This window comes from Neovison vison, chromosome 7 (assembly GCF_020171115.1).
Source record: "Neovison vison isolate M4711 chromosome 7, ASM_NN_V1, whole genome shotgun sequence".
Taxonomy (NCBI): Eukaryota; Metazoa; Chordata; class Mammalia; order Carnivora; family Mustelidae; genus Neogale; species Neogale vison.
This window is the reverse complement of record NC_058097.1, coordinates 122,991,766-123,011,904: the sequence shown is the minus strand read 5'-3', so window position 1 is coordinate 123,011,904 and position 20,139 is coordinate 122,991,766. Positions and strand designations below refer to the sequence as shown.

General features: G+C 35.6%; 1 protein-coding gene across 1 annotated transcript in view; it reads left to right on the top strand.

Moving 5' to 3' along the window:
• Nucleotides 1-20,139, top strand: part of NCAPD3 (non-SMC condensin II complex subunit D3) — a 69,961-nt gene that overhangs the window by 15,904 nt on the left and 33,918 nt on the right. Inside the window, exons 5-17 of the mRNA XM_044258233.1 lie at nucleotides 1,507-1,691; nucleotides 2,846-3,010; nucleotides 3,119-3,180; nucleotides 3,357-3,444; nucleotides 5,606-5,739; nucleotides 7,279-7,351; nucleotides 8,146-8,271; nucleotides 8,400-8,652; nucleotides 10,024-10,080; nucleotides 10,330-10,419; nucleotides 16,343-16,416; nucleotides 17,148-17,282; nucleotides 18,223-18,443. Coding sequence (XP_044114168.1) covers nucleotides 1,507-1,691; nucleotides 2,846-3,010; nucleotides 3,119-3,180; nucleotides 3,357-3,444; nucleotides 5,606-5,739; nucleotides 7,279-7,351; nucleotides 8,146-8,271; nucleotides 8,400-8,652; nucleotides 10,024-10,080; nucleotides 10,330-10,419; nucleotides 16,343-16,416; nucleotides 17,148-17,282; nucleotides 18,223-18,443 — 1,663 coding nt within the window. The remainder of the gene's footprint in view (nucleotides 1-1,506; nucleotides 1,692-2,845; nucleotides 3,011-3,118; nucleotides 3,181-3,356; nucleotides 3,445-5,605; nucleotides 5,740-7,278; nucleotides 7,352-8,145; nucleotides 8,272-8,399; nucleotides 8,653-10,023; nucleotides 10,081-10,329; nucleotides 10,420-16,342; nucleotides 16,417-17,147; nucleotides 17,283-18,222; nucleotides 18,444-20,139) is intronic.

Below are 20,139 nucleotides of genomic sequence, written 5' to 3'. Positions count from 1 at the left end.
TTATTTGACAGAGAGAAATCACAAGTAGATGGAGAGGCAGGCAGAGAGAGAGAAGCAGGCTTCCTGCTGAGCAGAGAGCCCGATGCGGGCCTCGATCCCAGGACCCTGAGATCATGACCTGAGCCGAAGGCAGCGGCTTAACCCACTGAGCCACCCAGGCGCCCAGTCTAGAGGTTTATTAATTGTATTGGTCATTTCAGAGAACCCACTTCTGATGTTATTGATTATATTATGTATTATATTATGTATTCTTGGGACACCTGGGTGTCTCAGTCAGTTAAGCATCTGACTTGTGATTTCAGCTCAGGTCATGGTCTGAGGGTCGTGAGGTCAAGCCCCATGTCAGTCTCTGAGCTCAGCATGGAGTCTGCTTGAGAGATTCTTTCTCTCCCTCTCCCTCCTCTCTGCCTCTCTCCTGCTCATGAGTGCACACATGCATGCTCTCTCTGTCTTTCATAAATGAATAAAATAAAATCTTTAAAAAAGATTACTTCAGGGTAGCCTACCCTATACACTAATGAATGAATCCTTATCAAGTTTTTATTGCATATGTATATTCATATGTATATTGCATATATATATTCAAAAATCGGTTTTGGAAACATTGTTACATTATTGTTTCTTTTCAAATAGTGTTTAAGTATATTTTGATAAGCAGCTATTCCTGGATTAACTTGATCCTTTTGAGGCCTGTTTTAAAGCTTTGTTGGAGTAGAGAAAAGGTAACCTTTACTCTAGAGCTAGTTTAGCCCTACTCTTAAGGTGTGTTTCTTTCCAAAGAGGCTACTAAATGCTCTAGGTGTCTAAGTTTCCAGCACTGGCTGGCCAGAACTCAAATATTTCTCAACCCTGTATAACTTAGAAAAGCTATTCATCTTCTAGCTCCTTGGAAATTGTTCTTTCTTACTTTCATAAAATTTTACCCTCTGTGGACATAGCTTATATTTAGCCCTATGAAGATCTCTGAAGCTCTTTTTCTATGTAGCTTCTGCTTCTCCAATACTCTGCTCCATAAACTCCAGCTACCCTTGCCTTCCTGACTCTAATTTCTGTATTCTCAACTTAGAAACACTGTCATAATGTATTTGGGTTCACCATTTTCTGCTGTTGTCCAAAAATTACCTCAAAACACAAAACTGGGGCAATTTTAGGATTTACCTCATTTGTTTTTGTTTCCTCAGAGACTGTGTTTCTATGCTACCTATTGCTCCATGTCTGTAAAATAGTTATTTTATACATTTTTGTCCAGTTACATAGTTTTTGGCCGCACGACAGGTATAAAACCAATTACTCCCTGGTCAGGTGTGAATATCTTATTTATTTCTGATCAGCACCATTTCTCATCTCCTGATGCTGAAGTTGAATGGTATTTATTTGCTAAAGGGTCATTGTTTGTTTAGAGTTAATGATAAGCTCGTTTTTACTTATTAATTTTTCATCTGTTGTTATAGACCTATCTCAAGACAATTAAATCTAACCCATCTACTCTTTATTCTTTATAAATAGGCAGTGTAGCCAATCAAGTGTTCCACCAAGTGATGTTTGACAAATGTATTCAGATTCTAAAGAAGAGCTGGCCTCAGGAATCTAACTTGAATCGGAAAAGAAAGAAAGAGCAGCCTAAGAATTCTGAGGCAAATCCAAGAGGGAATAGGAAAAGAGGAAAGCCACCTAGGAAAGAAGATATTGAGGTAAGAAGTAAATGTAATAATAAAACATATCTGTACCAACACAAGATTGTGATTTAAGAATTAACTTTTATTTTCTTAAGATTTTATTTATTTATTTGACAGAGAGAGAGAGAGAGAGCACAAGTAGGCAGGGAGGCAGGCGGGGGTGGGGGGAGCAGGCTCCCTGCTGAGCAGAGAGATGCGGGGCTCAATCCCAGGACCCTGAGACCATGACCTGAGCAGAGCGCAAAGGCTTAACCCACTGAGCCACCCAGGTACCCCAATGATTAACTTTATATTAAAATATGGTTTTGGGGGGGTGCCTGGGTGGCTCAGAGGGTTAAGCCTCTGCGTTCAGGGTTCTGGGATCAAGCCCCGCATCGAGCTCTCTGCTCAGCAGGGAGCCTACTTCCCTTTCTCTCTCTGCCTACTTGTCCTCTCGCTCTCTCTGTCAAATAAAAATATACACACATACATATATATATGTATGTATATATATATGTATGTATGTATATATGTGTATGTATGTATGTATGTATGTATATATGTGTGTATATATATATATATATATATTACGGTTTTGGGCATCATGATTATAACCAAATGATCCCAAAGTATCATCAGCTATCCAGTATGACCTTAAGTTGTTTCATGCTTTGTGTACTACTGAGAGTACATTTCTGCCTTGTCATCTTTCCAGCCTCCCCATAATCTCTCACCAGCCTTATTCCCAGGTTGCTTGGCAACATCCCAACAGGTTTATTTGCCACATTATCTTACTGTCATTAAAGAGGAAGATTGAAGTATCTGAGGACTCATGTCCGTAAGAGTGTAATGGAATAATATTAATTCCAAATTCTTGTGTGATGACTTGGTAGGACGGTGGATGTTCTTTGACATGAAAACTTATAAGAAACAAAAGAATTCCCATTGACACAAAAATACAGAGCTAGAAACTACTCTGCAGTCATCTAGTCCAATGATTTATTCTTCTGGCTTTGGAGACAGAGCAGTTAAGGGACCTGATCAGGGTCATATCACCTCAGCAATTCAGCAATCACGTGGAGTGTAACTGGACTTGGATTTGAGTACATTAAAAACCATGGGACAAAGTTTTAGGCATTACTATGCAGCAGGTGAAGCAGGCATCACATATACATATCTTTATAATCTAGATGGATGAAATAGAAGAACAGGAAGATGAAGAAAGTATTTGTTTTTCTGCTCGAGACCTTTGTCAAATTCGAAATACCATCTTTCACCTTTTGAAGAATTTTTTAAGGCTGCTGTCTAAATTTTCTCTGAAAGAAAAGCCACAGTGCATACAGAATTGCATAGAAGTAAGTGAGAATTCCAAAAAACCTTGGGGCAACCTCAAAGGGCAGAGATGATAGCTAATACTTAATAAGTAGGGAAAATCAGCTGTCTTCTTTGTATCTGTTTTCCAGGTCTTTGTTGCATTAACTAATTTTGAACCAGTTCATCATGAATTTCATGTGACCCAGGCCAGGTGAGCCACTAATTCTTCCAGTGCTAAAATTTTGTTCTAGCAAAAGTATAAATGCCATATTATCCTAACTGGCACACAAGAAGAATTTATTCATTTGGATGTGGTTTATTACAGGGTTACAGAAGATTCAGAGTAATATTGTGTCCATTAATTAATCTTTTGCCTTTTTTCTTTAGAAACCTTAACCAAGTAAAATATGTACCAGAACTGGCCTATCATGGATTATATTTGCTATGCTCCCCCATTCATGGAGAAGGAGATAAGGTAAAGGAGAAAAAGATTTAATTTAATTACTAGTTGAATTGAAAGCATCTGAATCTATAATGGAAAAACATTGGCAGCATTTGGTGTAATTGCCATTTTAATTTACCAAGTCATTTTCATGATCTTACATCATTTTTGGCAAAAAAAAATCACTGTTTCTGTTTGCTACCTGTTTTTCATAACCAAACTGGTATTCAAATACTTGCAGGGTATGGCAAATTACTGTTAGGTTTCATACAAAAAATGGTTCCAGTGTGAATTAGATAGGAAGAACACGGAATAGAATGTCACTTTTAGAGAAACAGTCACCAGATTGTTCTCAAAAGAGCAGAGAGTCGTGGAATTTTCAAGTTTTCCTTGGCAACTTTCATGTGTGCTTCAGTATTTCTATTAGTGTTTATATCATTTCAGTTGAGAATTCTATAGAAATATCACTGGTTATCATTCCTAGTCAATATTTGTATATGGATTTTCCTCACTAAGAGAGTATCACTATCTAAACTTTGGAGTCAGGGTTGTTCAAGCATTATGGTGTTACTAGACTTGGATGTGATTAATAAAACAAGATTTTACAAGAAATGTAATAGAGCAAGGTCCTATGACTTTCGGTGTCTGTGCTACACTTAATTTCCAGGGTGAGTCCCGTGTTGGTTAAGAAGTAGGTTCAAAGATGGTGACTAACATAACACAATAAAAATTTTAAAAAATAAAAGTCAATTAGTCTTTGGGGAAACAAAAAAAAAAAAAAAGAAGAAGAAGAAGAAGTAGGTTGAGGGCACCTGGGTAGCTCAGTCAGCTAAGCACTGACTTCTTTTTGGCTCAGGTTGTGATCTCAGGGTTCTGGAATCAAGCCCCACATTGGGCTTGGCATTCAGCATGGAGTCTGGTCGTCCCTTTCCCTCTCCTCTTCCTCATAAATAAATAAAATCTTAAGAAAAAGAAAAGAAATAGGTTCGGGACTTTGGGCCAGATTGTGTACAGCAGTGGTTAAATTCTGGCTCCACCCCCTACAGCTGTGCCTCCTTGTATGAGGTACTCATCCTTTCCAAAGCCTCAGTCTTTCCACAGCGTTGCCAGGAGGAGGAAATGAAAGAATGCTTGTCAGATGCTGAGTGCCATGCCTGTTTTATAATTTATTATAACATTTTCCTTTCTGTGTTTAAAATATGGGTGGGATAGAATTCACATGAGTGCTTTCAATTTCTGTGGTCTTTGTAACATTTGTAAAAGTTAGCTGAATGGGGAAATATATGCCTAGGTCTACAGCATTTCTCATGATGTAGTATTTTTTAATTGTGAGAGGGTTGACTAGATGTCAGACATGTTGGTTTTGGCCATGGAAGCTCTTTTATCAGGTATAAAGTGGAAATTTTATATATATATATATAGGAAATGCCTCACTTATGCAGTTGTGAGGTTTGAGATTAAATCTAGTAATATATATGAATGTGCTTAACACAATACCTGCCACATATGTGGTTTTCTGCACATGTTTTATTTACAGGGTGAATGAATGGTTAGTCGAATAAGTTATATGAGGTGTTGTTACATTGGAAGGCATGTTGTAAACTTCAGGTAAAACACAAGTGTAAAATACCATTCTTCCCTTGTTGTATAAGGGATTAGCAGTAGCATTTTTTTGCCATTTAGAAGTGACAATTAATCCTCTATTTACCCTAATTTCAGGGCTACAGTTTGAAAGGGTAGGGAGAAAAACTAGATGGCATTCCTATCACTACCTGTAAGCAGTGTTTTCACATTGTTTCCATTATGTGTTTATTGAGTTCTTGGTAGTTGTCCAAGAAACACGTTTCTGGTATTCATCCAAAAACTCTGTCAACCCGACTTATCTTCACACAGCTTGAAATGGTTTACTCTAGGGCACCTGGGTGGCTTAGTTGGTTAAGCGTCTGCCTTCAGCTCAGGTCTACCCAAGGGTCCTGAGATTGAGCCCTGTGTCAGGCTCCTGTCTCAATGAAGAGCCTGCTTCTCTCTCTTCCTCTGATCCCCACCCCCAACTTGTGCAAGTGTGCTCTTTCTCTCTCTCAAAAAAATTCTTAAAAAGAAAAGAAAAAGAAGTGGTTTACTGTGGTCTGCATCACTCTCTTTGAGGCCCTTAGATTCTTTATCAATCCTTAAATAAAATTTTCTTCTCTTCCAGGTTATAGGTTGTGTTTTCCATCAAATGCTGAATGTGATATTAATGTTAGAAGCAGGTGAAGGAGCCCATCGTGCTCCCCTTAGTATTACAACATCAGTTATCAACAGTAGAAAGCAGGCGGTCCAGTTCATCAGGTGAGGCATACACGCGTAGATTTTCACTCTCTTTATCACTCTCTCTTAAACCTCCTGGGCCCTGTACTAGCCAAGATTTCTAACACCTATGGAAACTAACAGATTTCTGGCCTGTTTTGGTTTTGAGGGTCAAAGTAAAGCACTTCCGAGCTCTTCTGGTTCACATGGCCCGGAGTTCATTGTTGGTAGCCTCTGCACAGGGTCATTGCTAAAGGATAGAGAGTCTGTAATTCATGGACTGGCACTGGCCTCCAGCCTGATTCCCATGAGCCCATAAAGTCAGGCTCTGAGGAATAACAAGTTTGCTTCTCATCTGTTTTATCATTTGGCTCAGTGTTTGCCTCTCTTACGAGTCTGCCTCTTCTTTTCCTTTTTGTATTTCTGTCTTCTCTTAGTCTCTTTCTTTTTGTTCCTTGCCACTTTTTCCATGTTTCTTCTCACTTTTCTATTCTTTTCCCTCTACAACCATACTTCCTAAAGGGAAGAATTAAGTTAATTTTTACTTATTTAACAATAATTGATAGACCAATTTTCCCTTCATGAATCACATAGATTCCCCTAAAAAGTTCCATTTCTCATCTTTACTGGGGAAGACATATTGCTATGTCATTGGCTTTTCTTTCCCTCCTTTATTGAATTTTTGGCATGCACTGTGGAGGTGGTGGAATGAAGTGGTAAGTATATAAGAGTGTGTACATGCCTGCAGGTATACATGGAATATAGTGTAGTTGGAGATGTGGGGTGTGGATGGTAGAATCCAGATATATATATAGGCTGTCATCTGATCATTGAGCAAGTATCTCTTGTGGGGGGTTTCTTAAAACATTAAATAGGTAAGATGCTTTAAGTGGAAACACCTGTTTTGGTTCTTCCATAACAGTTCATGATGTTTCCAATTGCTGTAGTATCCACATAATGGTACAGATAAACACTAAAGATGGATCAAATCTGGGCATTACTATGATAATCTGGGGCACCTGGCTGGCTCAATTGAAAGAGTGTGTGACTCTTCATCTTGGGGGCATGGGGTTGAGTCCACATTGGGGGTAGAGGTTACTAAAGTAAGTAAGTAAACTTAAAAAAAAACACACACACAATAATAATCTTGGATTAAAGTTTGGAGACCTATTATTAACAAAGCTGTTGAAATGTTGCATTTCACTCAGCTACCACAAGGTGGTGCCATGTCTTATTTATTATTATTTACCCCCAAAAAGATGTATTTTAGAGTCTCAATGTGAAATTTAGTACATAGTCAAAAAGTCATACAAAGTTTGCACATTTGCTCTTCCCTGACTGTAGCTGTCTGCTTGGCAGCAGCTCTCTAAAAACACACATAGGACATAGCGTATGATCTGCTGCTGTGAAACTATTTTACTCTCGTCACTGAAGCAATGCTTGCAATATGGGGTAAATAGTTTTTAATATTCAGGACTTTTAAAACATAGAAGTCATGGTGTTTGAGAACAGAATTGAAAAATTACTATTCTTTGTAGTTGGTGTATTGTAAACAGTGGGTGTGGTTTCTTTTTTAAATAGTTCACTTGTGGATGAACTAAAGGAAAATGTATTCCCAGTCCTTCGCATCTTACTCCAGCACATCTGTGCCAAGGTACCATTTGCTTTAATAGTAATAGTAAGAATGATAAAGATGATGATAAAAATATATACTAGATGTGAAGGTAAATGTGTATGCTTGTGTGTATATTTGTTCTTGTGAATGAATCTATTATTCATTATGGAAAGTAGTTTTGTTTAATATTTTCACTATATGTTCCCATTGACAGTGTTCTTTTTGGGGGGGATCCTTTTTATTTTGGAAAATTTCAAACATATGAATAAATAGAATATGGTAATAAGCACCTACCTTCAACAATTTTGTGTCACTTATACCCCTATAATGTATAATTTCGTCAACACATGTAAACATTGGGTTTTTCTTTTTTTAAGCAAATTCCACCATATCCATTAATGCTTAAATATTTCATATGTATCTCTAGAGGATAAGAACCCTAAAAACATAACCAATAAATACTAACACACCAAAGAAAATATACAATAATTCCTTAATATCATCAAATATCTGGTTAATGTTCAAATTTTTATGATTATCTTTTCAGTTTCTATAGCAGTTTGGACAAATGATTCCTAATTTGAATGCAGTAGATTCTAGGGGGGTTCCATAAACTTTCCGAAATTTTGTGCTAAGTTTGACTTTCTGAGGGAAGGGCTTATAGATTAGTTTTCAAAGGGGTCTGGAACCTAAAATTTGCTAGTCATTTTTATAACATTTAAAGATTCACTGAATAGTTTCATTCACTAATTTTCTGCTTGTATCACAACATGTATTTCAGTTGTCCTATAGGTAGGTGTGGGCTGGACAGCCTCTCAATGCTTATATTTCAGGTGACTGATAAATCAGAGTATCGGACCTATGCGGCCCAGTCCTTGGTGCAGCTGCTCAGCAAACTTCCCAGTAGGGAATATGCTACATTCATTGCCTGGCTTTACAGATATTCACGAAGTTCCAAGGTAGGAGATATGCATAAAATCTTGATTCCTGGCTCTTGCAACCTCCTGACAGACAGATCTGAATACACAAGGGATACTTTGGTTTTTATTCCTGTCTGATGGAGATTCTTATGATTTTGCTTTATCAGATCCCACACAGGGTTTTTACTCTAGATGTTGTCTTAGCTCTATTGGAACTGCCTGAAAGAGCAGTAGATAACACTCTCTCGATGGAGCATCAGAAGATCTTAAAGCATAAGTTCTTGGTACAGGAAATTATATTTGACCGTTGTGTAGACAAGGCACCGACTGTCCGCAGCAAGGCACTGTCCAGTTTTGCACATTGCCTGGAGGTATCTGTTACCACTGCATCGGAGAGCATACTGGAACTTCTGAGTAACAGTAAGTGTGGTAACCATTGGGACATGGAACCTGTCTTGTGCTTTTCAAGAAATTGGACTGTAAAGAAAATCATTCTTTGCTGTTGCAAAAGTAATTGTACAGTATGATATACTTTTACCCTCATAAACCAATTTCAGTATATTTTTTTGTTCAATAACTTTTTAAATATAGACATACCTTGAAGGTTTTATGAATTTGGTTCCAGACCACCACAGTAAAGCAAATACTGCAATAAAACAAGTCAAATGAATTTCTTGGTTTCCCAGTACATATAAAAGTTATGTTTACAATACACTGTTGTCAGTTAGTTGGCGATAGCATTATGTCTAAAAAAAGTACTTACTATAATTAAAAAATACTTTTTGCTAAAAATGCTAAATATCATGTGAGCTTTCAGCAAGTTGCAGTCTTTCTGCCAGTGGAGGTCTTGCCTCAGTGTTGATGGCTGCTGACCAATCAGTGTGGTGGTTGCTAAAGGATGGGGTGGCTCTGGCAGCTTCTGAAAATAAAACAGTGATGAAGTTTGCCACATCAATCGACTCTTCTTTTCACAAATGATTTCTCTGTAGTAGGTGATACTTTCTTCCAAAATTGGAGTTCATTCCCAACTCTCACAGCTTCTTTACCACAAGTAGATTCCATCCTAGGAAACCAGTCTTTGCTCACCCGTAAGAAGCTACTCTTCATTTGTTCAAGTTTTGTCATGAGATTGCAGCAATTCAGTCATATTTCCAGGTCTTGCTTCTAATTCTGCTTCTCTTCATGTTTGCACATCTGCAGTCAGAACACATATATCATTTATTAGGTTTGCTATGTTATATGGGTATGGTTCATAGTATCCCAAAACAATTATAATAGTAACATCAAAGATCACTGCTCATAGATCACCATTAATATGAAGAAGTTTGAAGTATTTTGAAAATTACCAAAACCTGGCAGACACAAAGCAAGCAAATACTGTTAGAAAAATGGCACCCATAGATTTGCTTGTTGCAGTTACCACAAATTCTCAATTTGTAAAAACTGCAGTATCTATGAAGCGCAGTAAAGCAAAGTGTGATAAAACAAGGTACACCTGTTAGACAAGCCTGACAAATTTGAAAGGTCTTTTAGAGTATTTTAGATATTCATGTTTTAGAGATGAGATTGTTGGCTGCCTGTACCACTACTTTGCATTGTTGGGTATTGGCTATATTGGGCCTAATATCCAACCATTTCAAATGCATACCAAAGAGAACATTATTGTCAGCGGTTTAGAATCTGTTTTGTGTATAGGCCTAATTATCTTGATTTTGGTGGTTCTTTCAATATTTACTTGGTGCTGATGATACTATGACATTTTCCCCTCTTTTTCAATCTGCTTATTTTTAGGTCCTGCAATTTCAAGAATAGAGAGCCGTCCTGGTATCTTACCGAGAAATTCATCAGGTAATGGGTGAATATATTTTCCAATATTGAATAATTGTCTTTTGTTTAAAGGACTTGCTGGGTATTTGACATGCTTTTTTCTATTTCCATATTTACCTTTTCAATATTGAACTTTATTCATCAAGGAAATTGAAATTCATTTCAATAATGATGTAGTAATCTAAATGTGTATAATGCCATGCTTATTATTACTAAGAGGTATAACAAATTTTTATTTTAATGACTTACCTTTTTTTAATTATTTTTAAGCTTTTTCCTGTCAGAGGCAAACACTTAACCCTTCTGGAGGCTCAGGGGTGACCAATATAGACAGCAGTGGTGAAACAGATGGATCTGGGGGTATGTCAGATTTTATTACTATCAGATGAGTAATAACTATTGGATTTCAGACAACTGTAAGTAGAATCTAAAAACCTTGGATTTTTTTTTTTTTCTGATTAATTCACCCTTAACAATTGGAACATCCTTCTTTTTAAAAGTGGAATAATTTCTATTTTATTGTATCTCTGATATCTTCGCACTATACTTTAATCTTAAGGTAAAGAAAAGCCACATTCCACTGACTATGTCCTGAATCTCAGTATTTCTGTAACACATAAGAGAATATTAGCGAATACTTTATTTCCTTATTAAAGGCAGTCATTGTGAACTCTTGGGATTGCTGACCTAAAAAGGGACCAGCTGCTAGAGAAAGTGCCGCACATAATAAATTTGTGTTTGGAGAAAAATCATCATTTAAAAAAATAAAAAAGGAAAAGATGAAGAATACCTTTGTACCCAAGTACCCAATCTTGTTTCTACTTTTAATTCTTCATTACTTTTTTCACCATTTCATCTTGACTCTGATCAGGCATCCCAGAAATTCACTTTTAATAAATGATGGGGAACTGTGAATTGAAGCACATTGAAAAAGTAAATTCAGAATTTAGATTTTAATTTCTCTTGATGAGTAAGATAAACCATGCATACTGTATGGGATGGTTGTGGAGTCCTCTCTCCCATGGCCTCCAGCAGAGGATTCTGAATACAAGTGATGCCTGATCACTTTCACTGACTTGCTGAACCCAGAGTAATCTGGGTTGGCTTAAGTGCTAATGTGATTTAGGAGGGAAAAAAAACAAATCTAGACTAGTAAGTAGATAGATCTGGACCCTACTCCCAGATTCTGTGTCTGTCTACCCATTGTGATCTTGAAAAAATCACTTTCCTTCTCTGGGGGCCTTTTTCACCTGTAAGATGACATAGCATGAAATAACGGGGAACACTATTTAGAAATGAGAGGTGTTCTGAATTCTTGTACTAATTCTGGTACTAAATAGCTGCCTAAGACATGGACGCTAACCCAGCACCCTAATTTATAACTTTGAGTCTAACACCCTCCCTGTCTTTCACAGAGGGCTATTGTCAAAGTCTGTGAAAAGAAGTTTAGAGAAGTGATTTTTCAAGATAGATAAGTGAGAGAATATATGTGTAGAGAATTAATTATATAATTAGATTTATTAATTTGTTCCATTATCATTTATCTGGCCCCTTGTAATCTGTGCTAGGCATTGTAGATACAGACTTTAATAAAACATAGTTCCATGTGTTGAGGAGCAGTAGGAATAATAAATATGTATACAAATTTTACCTACATGTTTATATATATAAAACAGTAATGTTGTCAGGTAAGTGCTGAGGTCTATGTGAAGTGCCATGAGGTTAATTACTTATTATTTTAGCCTGAAAGATCAGCATGGAATTTGATTTATATGACTAGATATTAGGATGTGTTACTCAAATTCAGAGCAAAAACTCAATATGTACATAAACTGATTTCCTAAAATATTATAAAAAATTTATTCTCCAAAAGTGTTGAATGTCTGTGTTGACTCCAGTCTTAACAAGGTGAGTGCTAAGTGTTTTCTTGGCAAAGGCAGAGAGGGATCCTTTTTTTTTCTTTTTTTTGAGATGTAATTCATATACCATAAAAATTCACCATTTAAAGTGTATGATTTGGAGCACCTGGGTGGCTCAGTCGTTAAGCATATGACATTCATTGGCTGAGGTTGTGATCCCAGGGTCCTGGGATCAAGCCCTGTATCATGCTCCCTGCTTGGCAGGAAGCCTACTTCTCCCTCTCCCACTCCCCCTGCTTCTGTTCCCTCTCTTGCTGTGTCTCTCTCTGTCAAATAAATAAGTAAAATCTTTTTAAAAAAAATAATAAAGTGCATGATTTAGTGATTTTTACTGTTTTTACAAAACTGATCGATTTTCAGAATATTTCCTTTGCCAAAAAAGAAACCCCATTCTCATTAGCACTTCCTCCCCATTCTCACCTTCCCCCAGTCTCTGCCAACCACTGATTTGCTTTCTGTCTCTACAGATTTGCCTGTTTTGGCAAATCTGTATTTGCCTATTCTACCTATTCCACATAGGTACAAGCATACAATATGTGTTCTTTTGTGGATGGCTTCTTTCACTTAGCATAATATTTTCATCCATATTCATGTCGATATTTCATTACTTTTTACAGCTTCAAAATAGTCCATTGTGTGGATAAGACTATGTTTTGTGTGTTCACTTATCAGTTGATGGGCTTTTGGGTCATTTCCATCTTTGGGCTTTAACAAATGATGCTGCTATTAACATTCTTGTGCAAGTTTTTTATGTAAATATATTCACTCCTTTTGGAGTGAATACCTAGGAGTGGAACTGCTGGGTCATGTGGTATCCCTATGTTTAACATTTTGAAGAACTGTCGGGCTTTTTCAGAGTGACCATACTGTTTTTACATTTACACACTAGCATGTGTAATAATTTTAATTTTTCCACATCCTTACCAACACTTGTCATATCTATTTTTATTGTAGCCATTCTAGTGGATGTGAATTGATATCTACTCACTGTAGTTTTGATCTATATTTCCCTAATGACTAACAGTGTTAAGCAAATATTCTTGTGTTTATTAGCCATTTATATGTCTTCTTTGGAGAAATGTCTATTCAGCTTCTTTGCCCATTTTTTAAAATGGGTTATTTGTCTTTATTTTCGAGTCAAAAGAGCTTTTTATGTATTCGGGATCCAAATTCCTTACCAGATATATGATTTGCAAATATTTCTTTTCTCATTCTGGGGTTTAGTTTCTCAGCTTCTTGATGGTGCTCATTGAAGCATAAAACATTTTAGCCTTGACAAATTCTAGCTGTCCACTTTTTCTTTTTTTTCCTTGTGCTTTTGGTATCACAGCTAAGAAACCACTGCCTAATTTTTTATGAAGATTTGCTTTTATGTTTTCCTCTCAGAGTTTTGTAATTTTACCTCTTATGTTTTGGTCTGCAATCAATTTTAGTTAATTCTTGCATATGGTTTGAGGTAGGGGTCCAATTTTTGCATGCAGATAACTAGTTTGACACAGCACTGTTTGTTTAAAAGACTTTCGTCTCCTTTGAATGCTCTTGGCACCCTTATCAAAAATCAACTGACCGTAGACACATGGGCTTATTCTGTACTTTCATTTCTGTTCCACTGACATTCCATTGTCTCTCTTTATGGCAGTACCACACTGTTAATTACTGGTGCTTTATAAGAATTTTGAAATCAGGAAGTATAGCTTCTGCGTCCTTGCTCTTGTTTTTCTAGATAAATTCTTGTTTTTCTAGATAAATATTTTCTCTCTCTCTCTTTTTAAAGGTTTTTTAATTGATTTGAGAGAGAGGAAGAGAAAGAAAGAAAGCATGAGAGAGGAGAGGTCAGAGGGAGAAACAGACTCCCTGCCAGGCAAGGAGCCCGATGTGGGACTCGATTCTGGGACTCCAGGATTATGACCTGAGCCAAAGGCAGTTGCTTAACCAACTGAGCCACCCAGTTGCCCCTATTCTGTGTCTCTTATATTTCCATATGAATTTTATGATCATCTGTCTATTTCTGGGGAAAAGAAAAAAAAAAGCCAGCTTGAATTTTGGTAAGGATTGATTTATAGATGACTTGAGGGAGTAAAGCCATCTTAATAATATTGAGCCCTTCAGTTCATGAACATGGGATGCCTTTCTATTTATTTAGATCTTTAATTTATTTCAGTGATATTTTTTCAGTTTTCAGTGTACAACTCTTGCTCTTTAAGTTGATTCCTAAATACATTATTCTTTTTGATGCTATAATAAATTCCAGTATTTCCTTAGTTTCATTTTCTAAATGTCCATTGCTAGTTTTTACAACTGCTGTTTGATGGTTTGACTTTGTGTCCTGCAACCTTGCTAAATTTGTTAATTCTGTGTGTGTGTGTGTGTGTGTATTCCTTAGGAATATCTGTATAAGCTCATGCCATCTCTGAACAGAGAGAGTTTTTTTTCTTTCTTTTCCATCTGGATGCCTTTTCTGTCTTTTCCTTGCCTGCTTTCCCTGGGGAGAACCCCTAGTACAATGTGGAAAAGAAGTAGGGAGAGCAGACCGCCTTGTCTTTCTTTTGTACTTAGTTTTCAGTCTTTCACTATTGAGTGTGATGTTAGCTTTGAGATTTTTCAGGGTGACTTTTATCAGTGTGATGAAGTTTCTTTCTCTTCTGAGTTTATTGAGTGTTTTTATTATGAAGGGGTGTTGGATTTTGCACATGTTTTCCTTATCTGTGGAGATAATCATGTGGTCTTTCTCCTTTATTATATTATATATTATATTTGTATATATATAATTATATATATAATATATAGTTATATACTATATATGAAATAAAATATATAATTATATATAATTTATATATATATAATTTATGTATAATTATATATTATGTTATATTATATTATATAAAGGTATATTAGTTACATTGATTGATTACATTTCATTCCTGGGGTAAATCCCAAGCATAGTATATAATCCATTTTGTATCTTGCTAGATTTGATTTGCTGATATTTTGTTGAAAATTTTGTGTATGTATTCAGAAGGGATTTTGGTCTGTTGTTTTCTTGAGATATTTTTATCTGGTTTTACTCTCAGGGTAATACTGCTTACTAGACTGTAGCAGGAAGTGTTTTCTTCTTTAAAAGAGTTTATGAAGAATTGGTTTTCATTTTTGCTTTAACATTTCGTGGAATTCTCCACTGAAGTCCTCTGGTCCTGGGATTTTGTGCATGTGTGGGAAAGTTTTTGTTTTGTTTTATTTGAGGTTTTGTTTTTTTTTTTTTTTTTTTTTTTTTTTTGTGTGTTTTTTTTGTGGGAAGGTTTTTAATTACTTGTTATTGTTATATTGAGACTATTTCTTCTTGGGTCAGTTTCCATAGTTTTTATCTTTGTAGAAATTTCTCCATTTCATCCAGATTACATAAAATTGTAAATTGTAACATAAAATTGTTAATAGTATTTCTTTGCAAATCCTTTTTATTTCTGTAATGATAGTAATGATGTTTCCTCCTTCTTTCCTGATTTTAAGAGTTTAAGTCTTCTTTCTTTTTTTCTAGCTAAAACTTTGTTAATTTTATCTTTTTCAAGGAACCTACTTTTGATTTCATTGATTTTTTTCTATTGTTTTCCATTCTCTGTTTCATTTCGTAATGTATTTTCTTGTACATCAGTAGCTCACAGAGTGTAGTTGGGAATCCCTTAACCTCCTTCAGCAGGTCGTTGAAGTTAATATTGTTCTCATAATAACACCAAGACTCTGCACTGTAAAGCATTCTGATTTTGAAGCAGAGATGAGAACTTTCTCTTTTTTATTTAGCCTGGTATTAAAAAGTTTGCAAAGTTGTAAAACAATGCCATTGTCACTAATATTTTTGGGGGGGAAATAGAATTAGTTTTCCTTTAAAAATGTACCATTTATAGTGATACATTTTCCTATTTTAAAATGAACTATTAAATCTTTTTACTAGAGATTTTTACCAAAAAAGCCCTTAGGAGTCTTCAGAGAATTAATAGTGTAAAGAAGCCTGTCATCAAAAAGTTTTAAAGCTGCTGTTATATATTATTTATTCCTTAAAAAAAATTGTGATTTAGAGATTCCTTTTTTATAGCTAAACAAAATGGAAAAGCTAAATAATTCAGCATTTTAAACATAAGAGCCAGTATTAAAAACTGAGTTTTTCCTATTCCAGAATTTATGCCCTTCAAAAATTATACTGTTCTGTCCTTTGTGTTATTTTGACTAGCTAATTATTTGACTTTTCTTCTTTTCTACATTGACTAATTAGTCAATCTTTTAGAGTATTTTCTCAGTACTATGTAGTAAGGTGTTAGATACTGTAAATACAGTTTTTCTCAGACCATAATGATTCTTTGGCATTTCCTCAACAGTGAGATGTGTCATGGCAATGCTGAGAAAGAGAATCAGGGATGAGAAGACAAATGTCAGGAAGTCTGCACTGCAGGTGTGAGTTTTTTCTAGATATCCTTGAATATGCTCTCTTTTTAGCGCTAAAAACTTGGAAATATTTTGTAAAAACCCCAGCCATAGTCATTATTTAACTTCTTTTTTACTTAACATTTGTTCACTGTTGTATATATAAATTACAGAGATGATCTAAAGGTTTGTCTGTTTTTAAGTTTCCTGGTGGGTTGTTGGCTTTTTAAGAATCAGATATTTAGGGGCTCCTGGGTGGCTCAGTGGGTCAAAGCCTCCGCCTTCGGCTCAGATCATGATCCCAGGGTCATGGGATCTAGCCCTGCATCAGGCTCTCTGCTCAGCAGGGAGCCTGCTTCCTCCTATCTCTCTCTCTGCCTGCCTCTCTGCCTACCTGTGATCTCAATCTGTTAATAAATAATTAAAATCTTTAAAAAAAAAAGGTATTTATAGCCTTAGGGTTTTTTTTTTGGATTAGGGATTCTTAATCTAGGAACCATGGATGGATTTTGTTAGGGTGCATGTAACTGCCGAATTTGTTTGTAAATACTTGTTTATGTAAAATGTATGTCAAATTTTCTCCAGAGAGAGGCCGTAGCTTTGATTAGATTCTGAAAAGGTGAGATGTTACTGGGTGGAGAGATGGATCTATGACCTCAAAAGTTTTAAGTACCACAGACTTAAGTCTTATTTTTGTCTACAATGTGAGTCTTTTTACTACCAATAAGTTATCAGCCCTGTTACATATGTTCCTTCTAGGTACTCGTGAGTATTTTGAAACACTGTGACATCTCCAGTATGAAAGAAGAGCTATCACTTCTGCAAGACCAGTGTCGGGACCCTGCAGTATCTGTCCGAAAGCAGGCCTTGCAGTCTCTTACGGAACTTCTTGTGGTGAGGAACAGTGTATTTTTTTAAAATTTTTTATTTTTTATAAATATATAATATATTTTTATCCCCAGGGGTACAGGTCTGTGAATCGCCAGGTTTATACACTTCACAGCACTCACCATAGCACATACCCTCCCCAGTGTACATAACCCCAGGAACAGTGTATTTTTACGTGAAAAATAATTCAGCATAAATAATTACCTCTTGCTAAATATTAAGTTGACTAGTGGAAATTCTACCAAGTGTATTGTAGGACTATATACAGTGTAAGGGAAGAGGTGTCTTTCAATTACATATAATAATGTTTCATAAATTATGAACTAATACTAGAGAATGCTAGAGATTACCCTTTTTTTGACTTTAACTTAAATCTCCCATAGAAATGTGAATTTTAAAATGAATTTTGTTAGGTCGGAGACCTAGATTAATTTTTCCACATTAAAAACCTATTAGATGATATTGCCAAAAGAACAGATCCACTAATCTGATATGTGATTTGCTTTTGCCAAATAATTAGCTTTTGAAGAATTTTAAAAGCATATTTATTTCTTTACTTCATGATAGAAAGCAACAGGCAATGCATATATTTACTTCCTCTTTCAGCATCTATTCTAATTGTTCCTTTGGAATAAGCATTCATCTTTTGTTCTTGATCTTGAATTACCAAAAAGTGCTGATTTACTAATAATACTGCAATGACTTCCTAAGTCATTGAAATTTAAAATTTCAATACACACTGATAATACAGTAATTGGGGATTGAACTTTGTTTTAACATGTATTTCAAATGTTGATTTTTTTTTTTTCACTTTGATGGTTTATTTGTACTTGTATGAGTGACTATTTTTAATCTGTCTCAATATTGACCACAGCCTTACTGATTTGTATTTAGACTTCTGGTAACATCATACTTCTTTATGACTTCATGATGTTTAATTCCTAAGGCCCAACCTGGATGTGTCCAGATACAGAAAGCCTGGCTGATAGGGACCATCCCAGCTGTGATGGACTGTGAGAGCACAGTGCAGGAAAAGGCTCTGGAATGCCTTGACCAGCTCCTATTACAGAACATTAAGCATTACAATAAATTCCATACTGGAGACAATAGCCAGGTACTGGCTTGGGCACTTCTTACTCTCCTTAGTACAGAAAACCAGGAACTGAGGTATGTAATTCAAATTGCTTAGCATTTTTGTAGTGACAGTTTTTTTGTGAAGCTTTTGATTACCTCCTTTTGCTTTTCTTTGAGTGTTTAAATTAATGTCTTATTATGTAATAGAAAGTACTGATGGACATGATATATTAATAGTACCTTTCCAGATACTCATTTTTATAAAAGATTACTTTCTAGTTCTTTCAAATTAAACTTTCCCTGACATCTTACTGGATTGGTTGACTTAATACGACAACAGTATTTTTTTCCCCATTTAATAACATTTACTGAGCATACACTCTGCAGTGAATACTGTAGTGAGGGTTAACACCTGTTGTATTGCTAAATTTTACCTATCCTATAGTAATCTTACAATTAGCTTGTGTTTACCCTACCTTGAGTGACTTTTTTTTAATCAGGTAAGAAACACTTCCAGCTTGTTTATATGTAGTCATGAAGGAATTATCACACAGTAGAAACATACTAGATTTTGTATTGTAAAATGCTGTTCTGTAGCCCTGACAAATCACCAGTAAAATGGTGCTTAGCAAGGGCTGTGGAGAAAGCAATGGGGAGTTACTATTAAATGGGTACAAAGTTTCACTGTGAGGTGATAACAGAGTTTGGGGATGGATGATTGGCACAACCATGTTACCCCACTGAACATACACCTAAAAATCATTAAAATGATAAATTTTATTATGTGTATTTTACCACAAGAAAAAAAATTTGTTTGCCCAAAATTAGGAAGGAGAGTATAGAATTAGAGTCTTAAGTGTAAAAACGTTTTGGAATAGCCGTTATAGAAAATGATCTAGGGCAGCAGTCCTCAAAGTGTGATGGATTCATGAACTCAGACTCATTATATTAAGATGTTATGTGCCATTTTTCACTTTTTTTCTTTCACAGTACAGTAGAGTTTTCTGGAACCATATGATAATATTTGAAGCAAATAGAATGCAGAGGCAGTTATAATAATCCACCTATCTTCTGCTTAAGCCAGACCATAAAGAGATTTACAAAAAGTAAAAGCAATGACACTGTTCTCACCAAGTTTGTTTTGAGAAAGATTATTTTAAAAACAAAGATTATTTGTTTTGAGAAAGATTATTTTGAGAAAGATTGAGAAAGATTATTTTTTTGTAAAACAATGCATTTATGTTAACTTATAATTGGCTTATTGTTATTTTTAGATTAATAACTAGGTATTTTTAAATTTCTCAGTTTTAATTTCTGCATACATAGCAGGATATAGCCCACATAAACCAAAGCTCTTCAAGGTGGTGCATAATTTTTTTAGTTCACAAGTGCCCAAAGATGAAAAAGTGTGAGAACCATTGAGCTTTGGAATCAGTGTTTCAGAAAGGATTATTAAGGAAAGTATGGGCTAGTAGAAGGAACAGAGTTCTATAAACATTTGTAAACAAAATCTTTTGGCATGTTCTCTGATAAACAGAAAATAGCTAGAACATTAGGACATGTTCAAGAGGAGAGACTTAACAGAACAGATGAATATTGGATATTTGAATTTGAATATTGAAGGCCAATAAGGAGGCAGAAGGGGAAACAAACAGCCAGTGTAAAGCCATGGAAGCATAAGCAGTGTATCCTGTTAGGAGCCATAGGATTACACTGTGAGTAGAGAAATGGTGCCTGTCAGACTACATAAAATGAAAGGAGATGTTAAGCAGGGTCCAAATACTGCGAA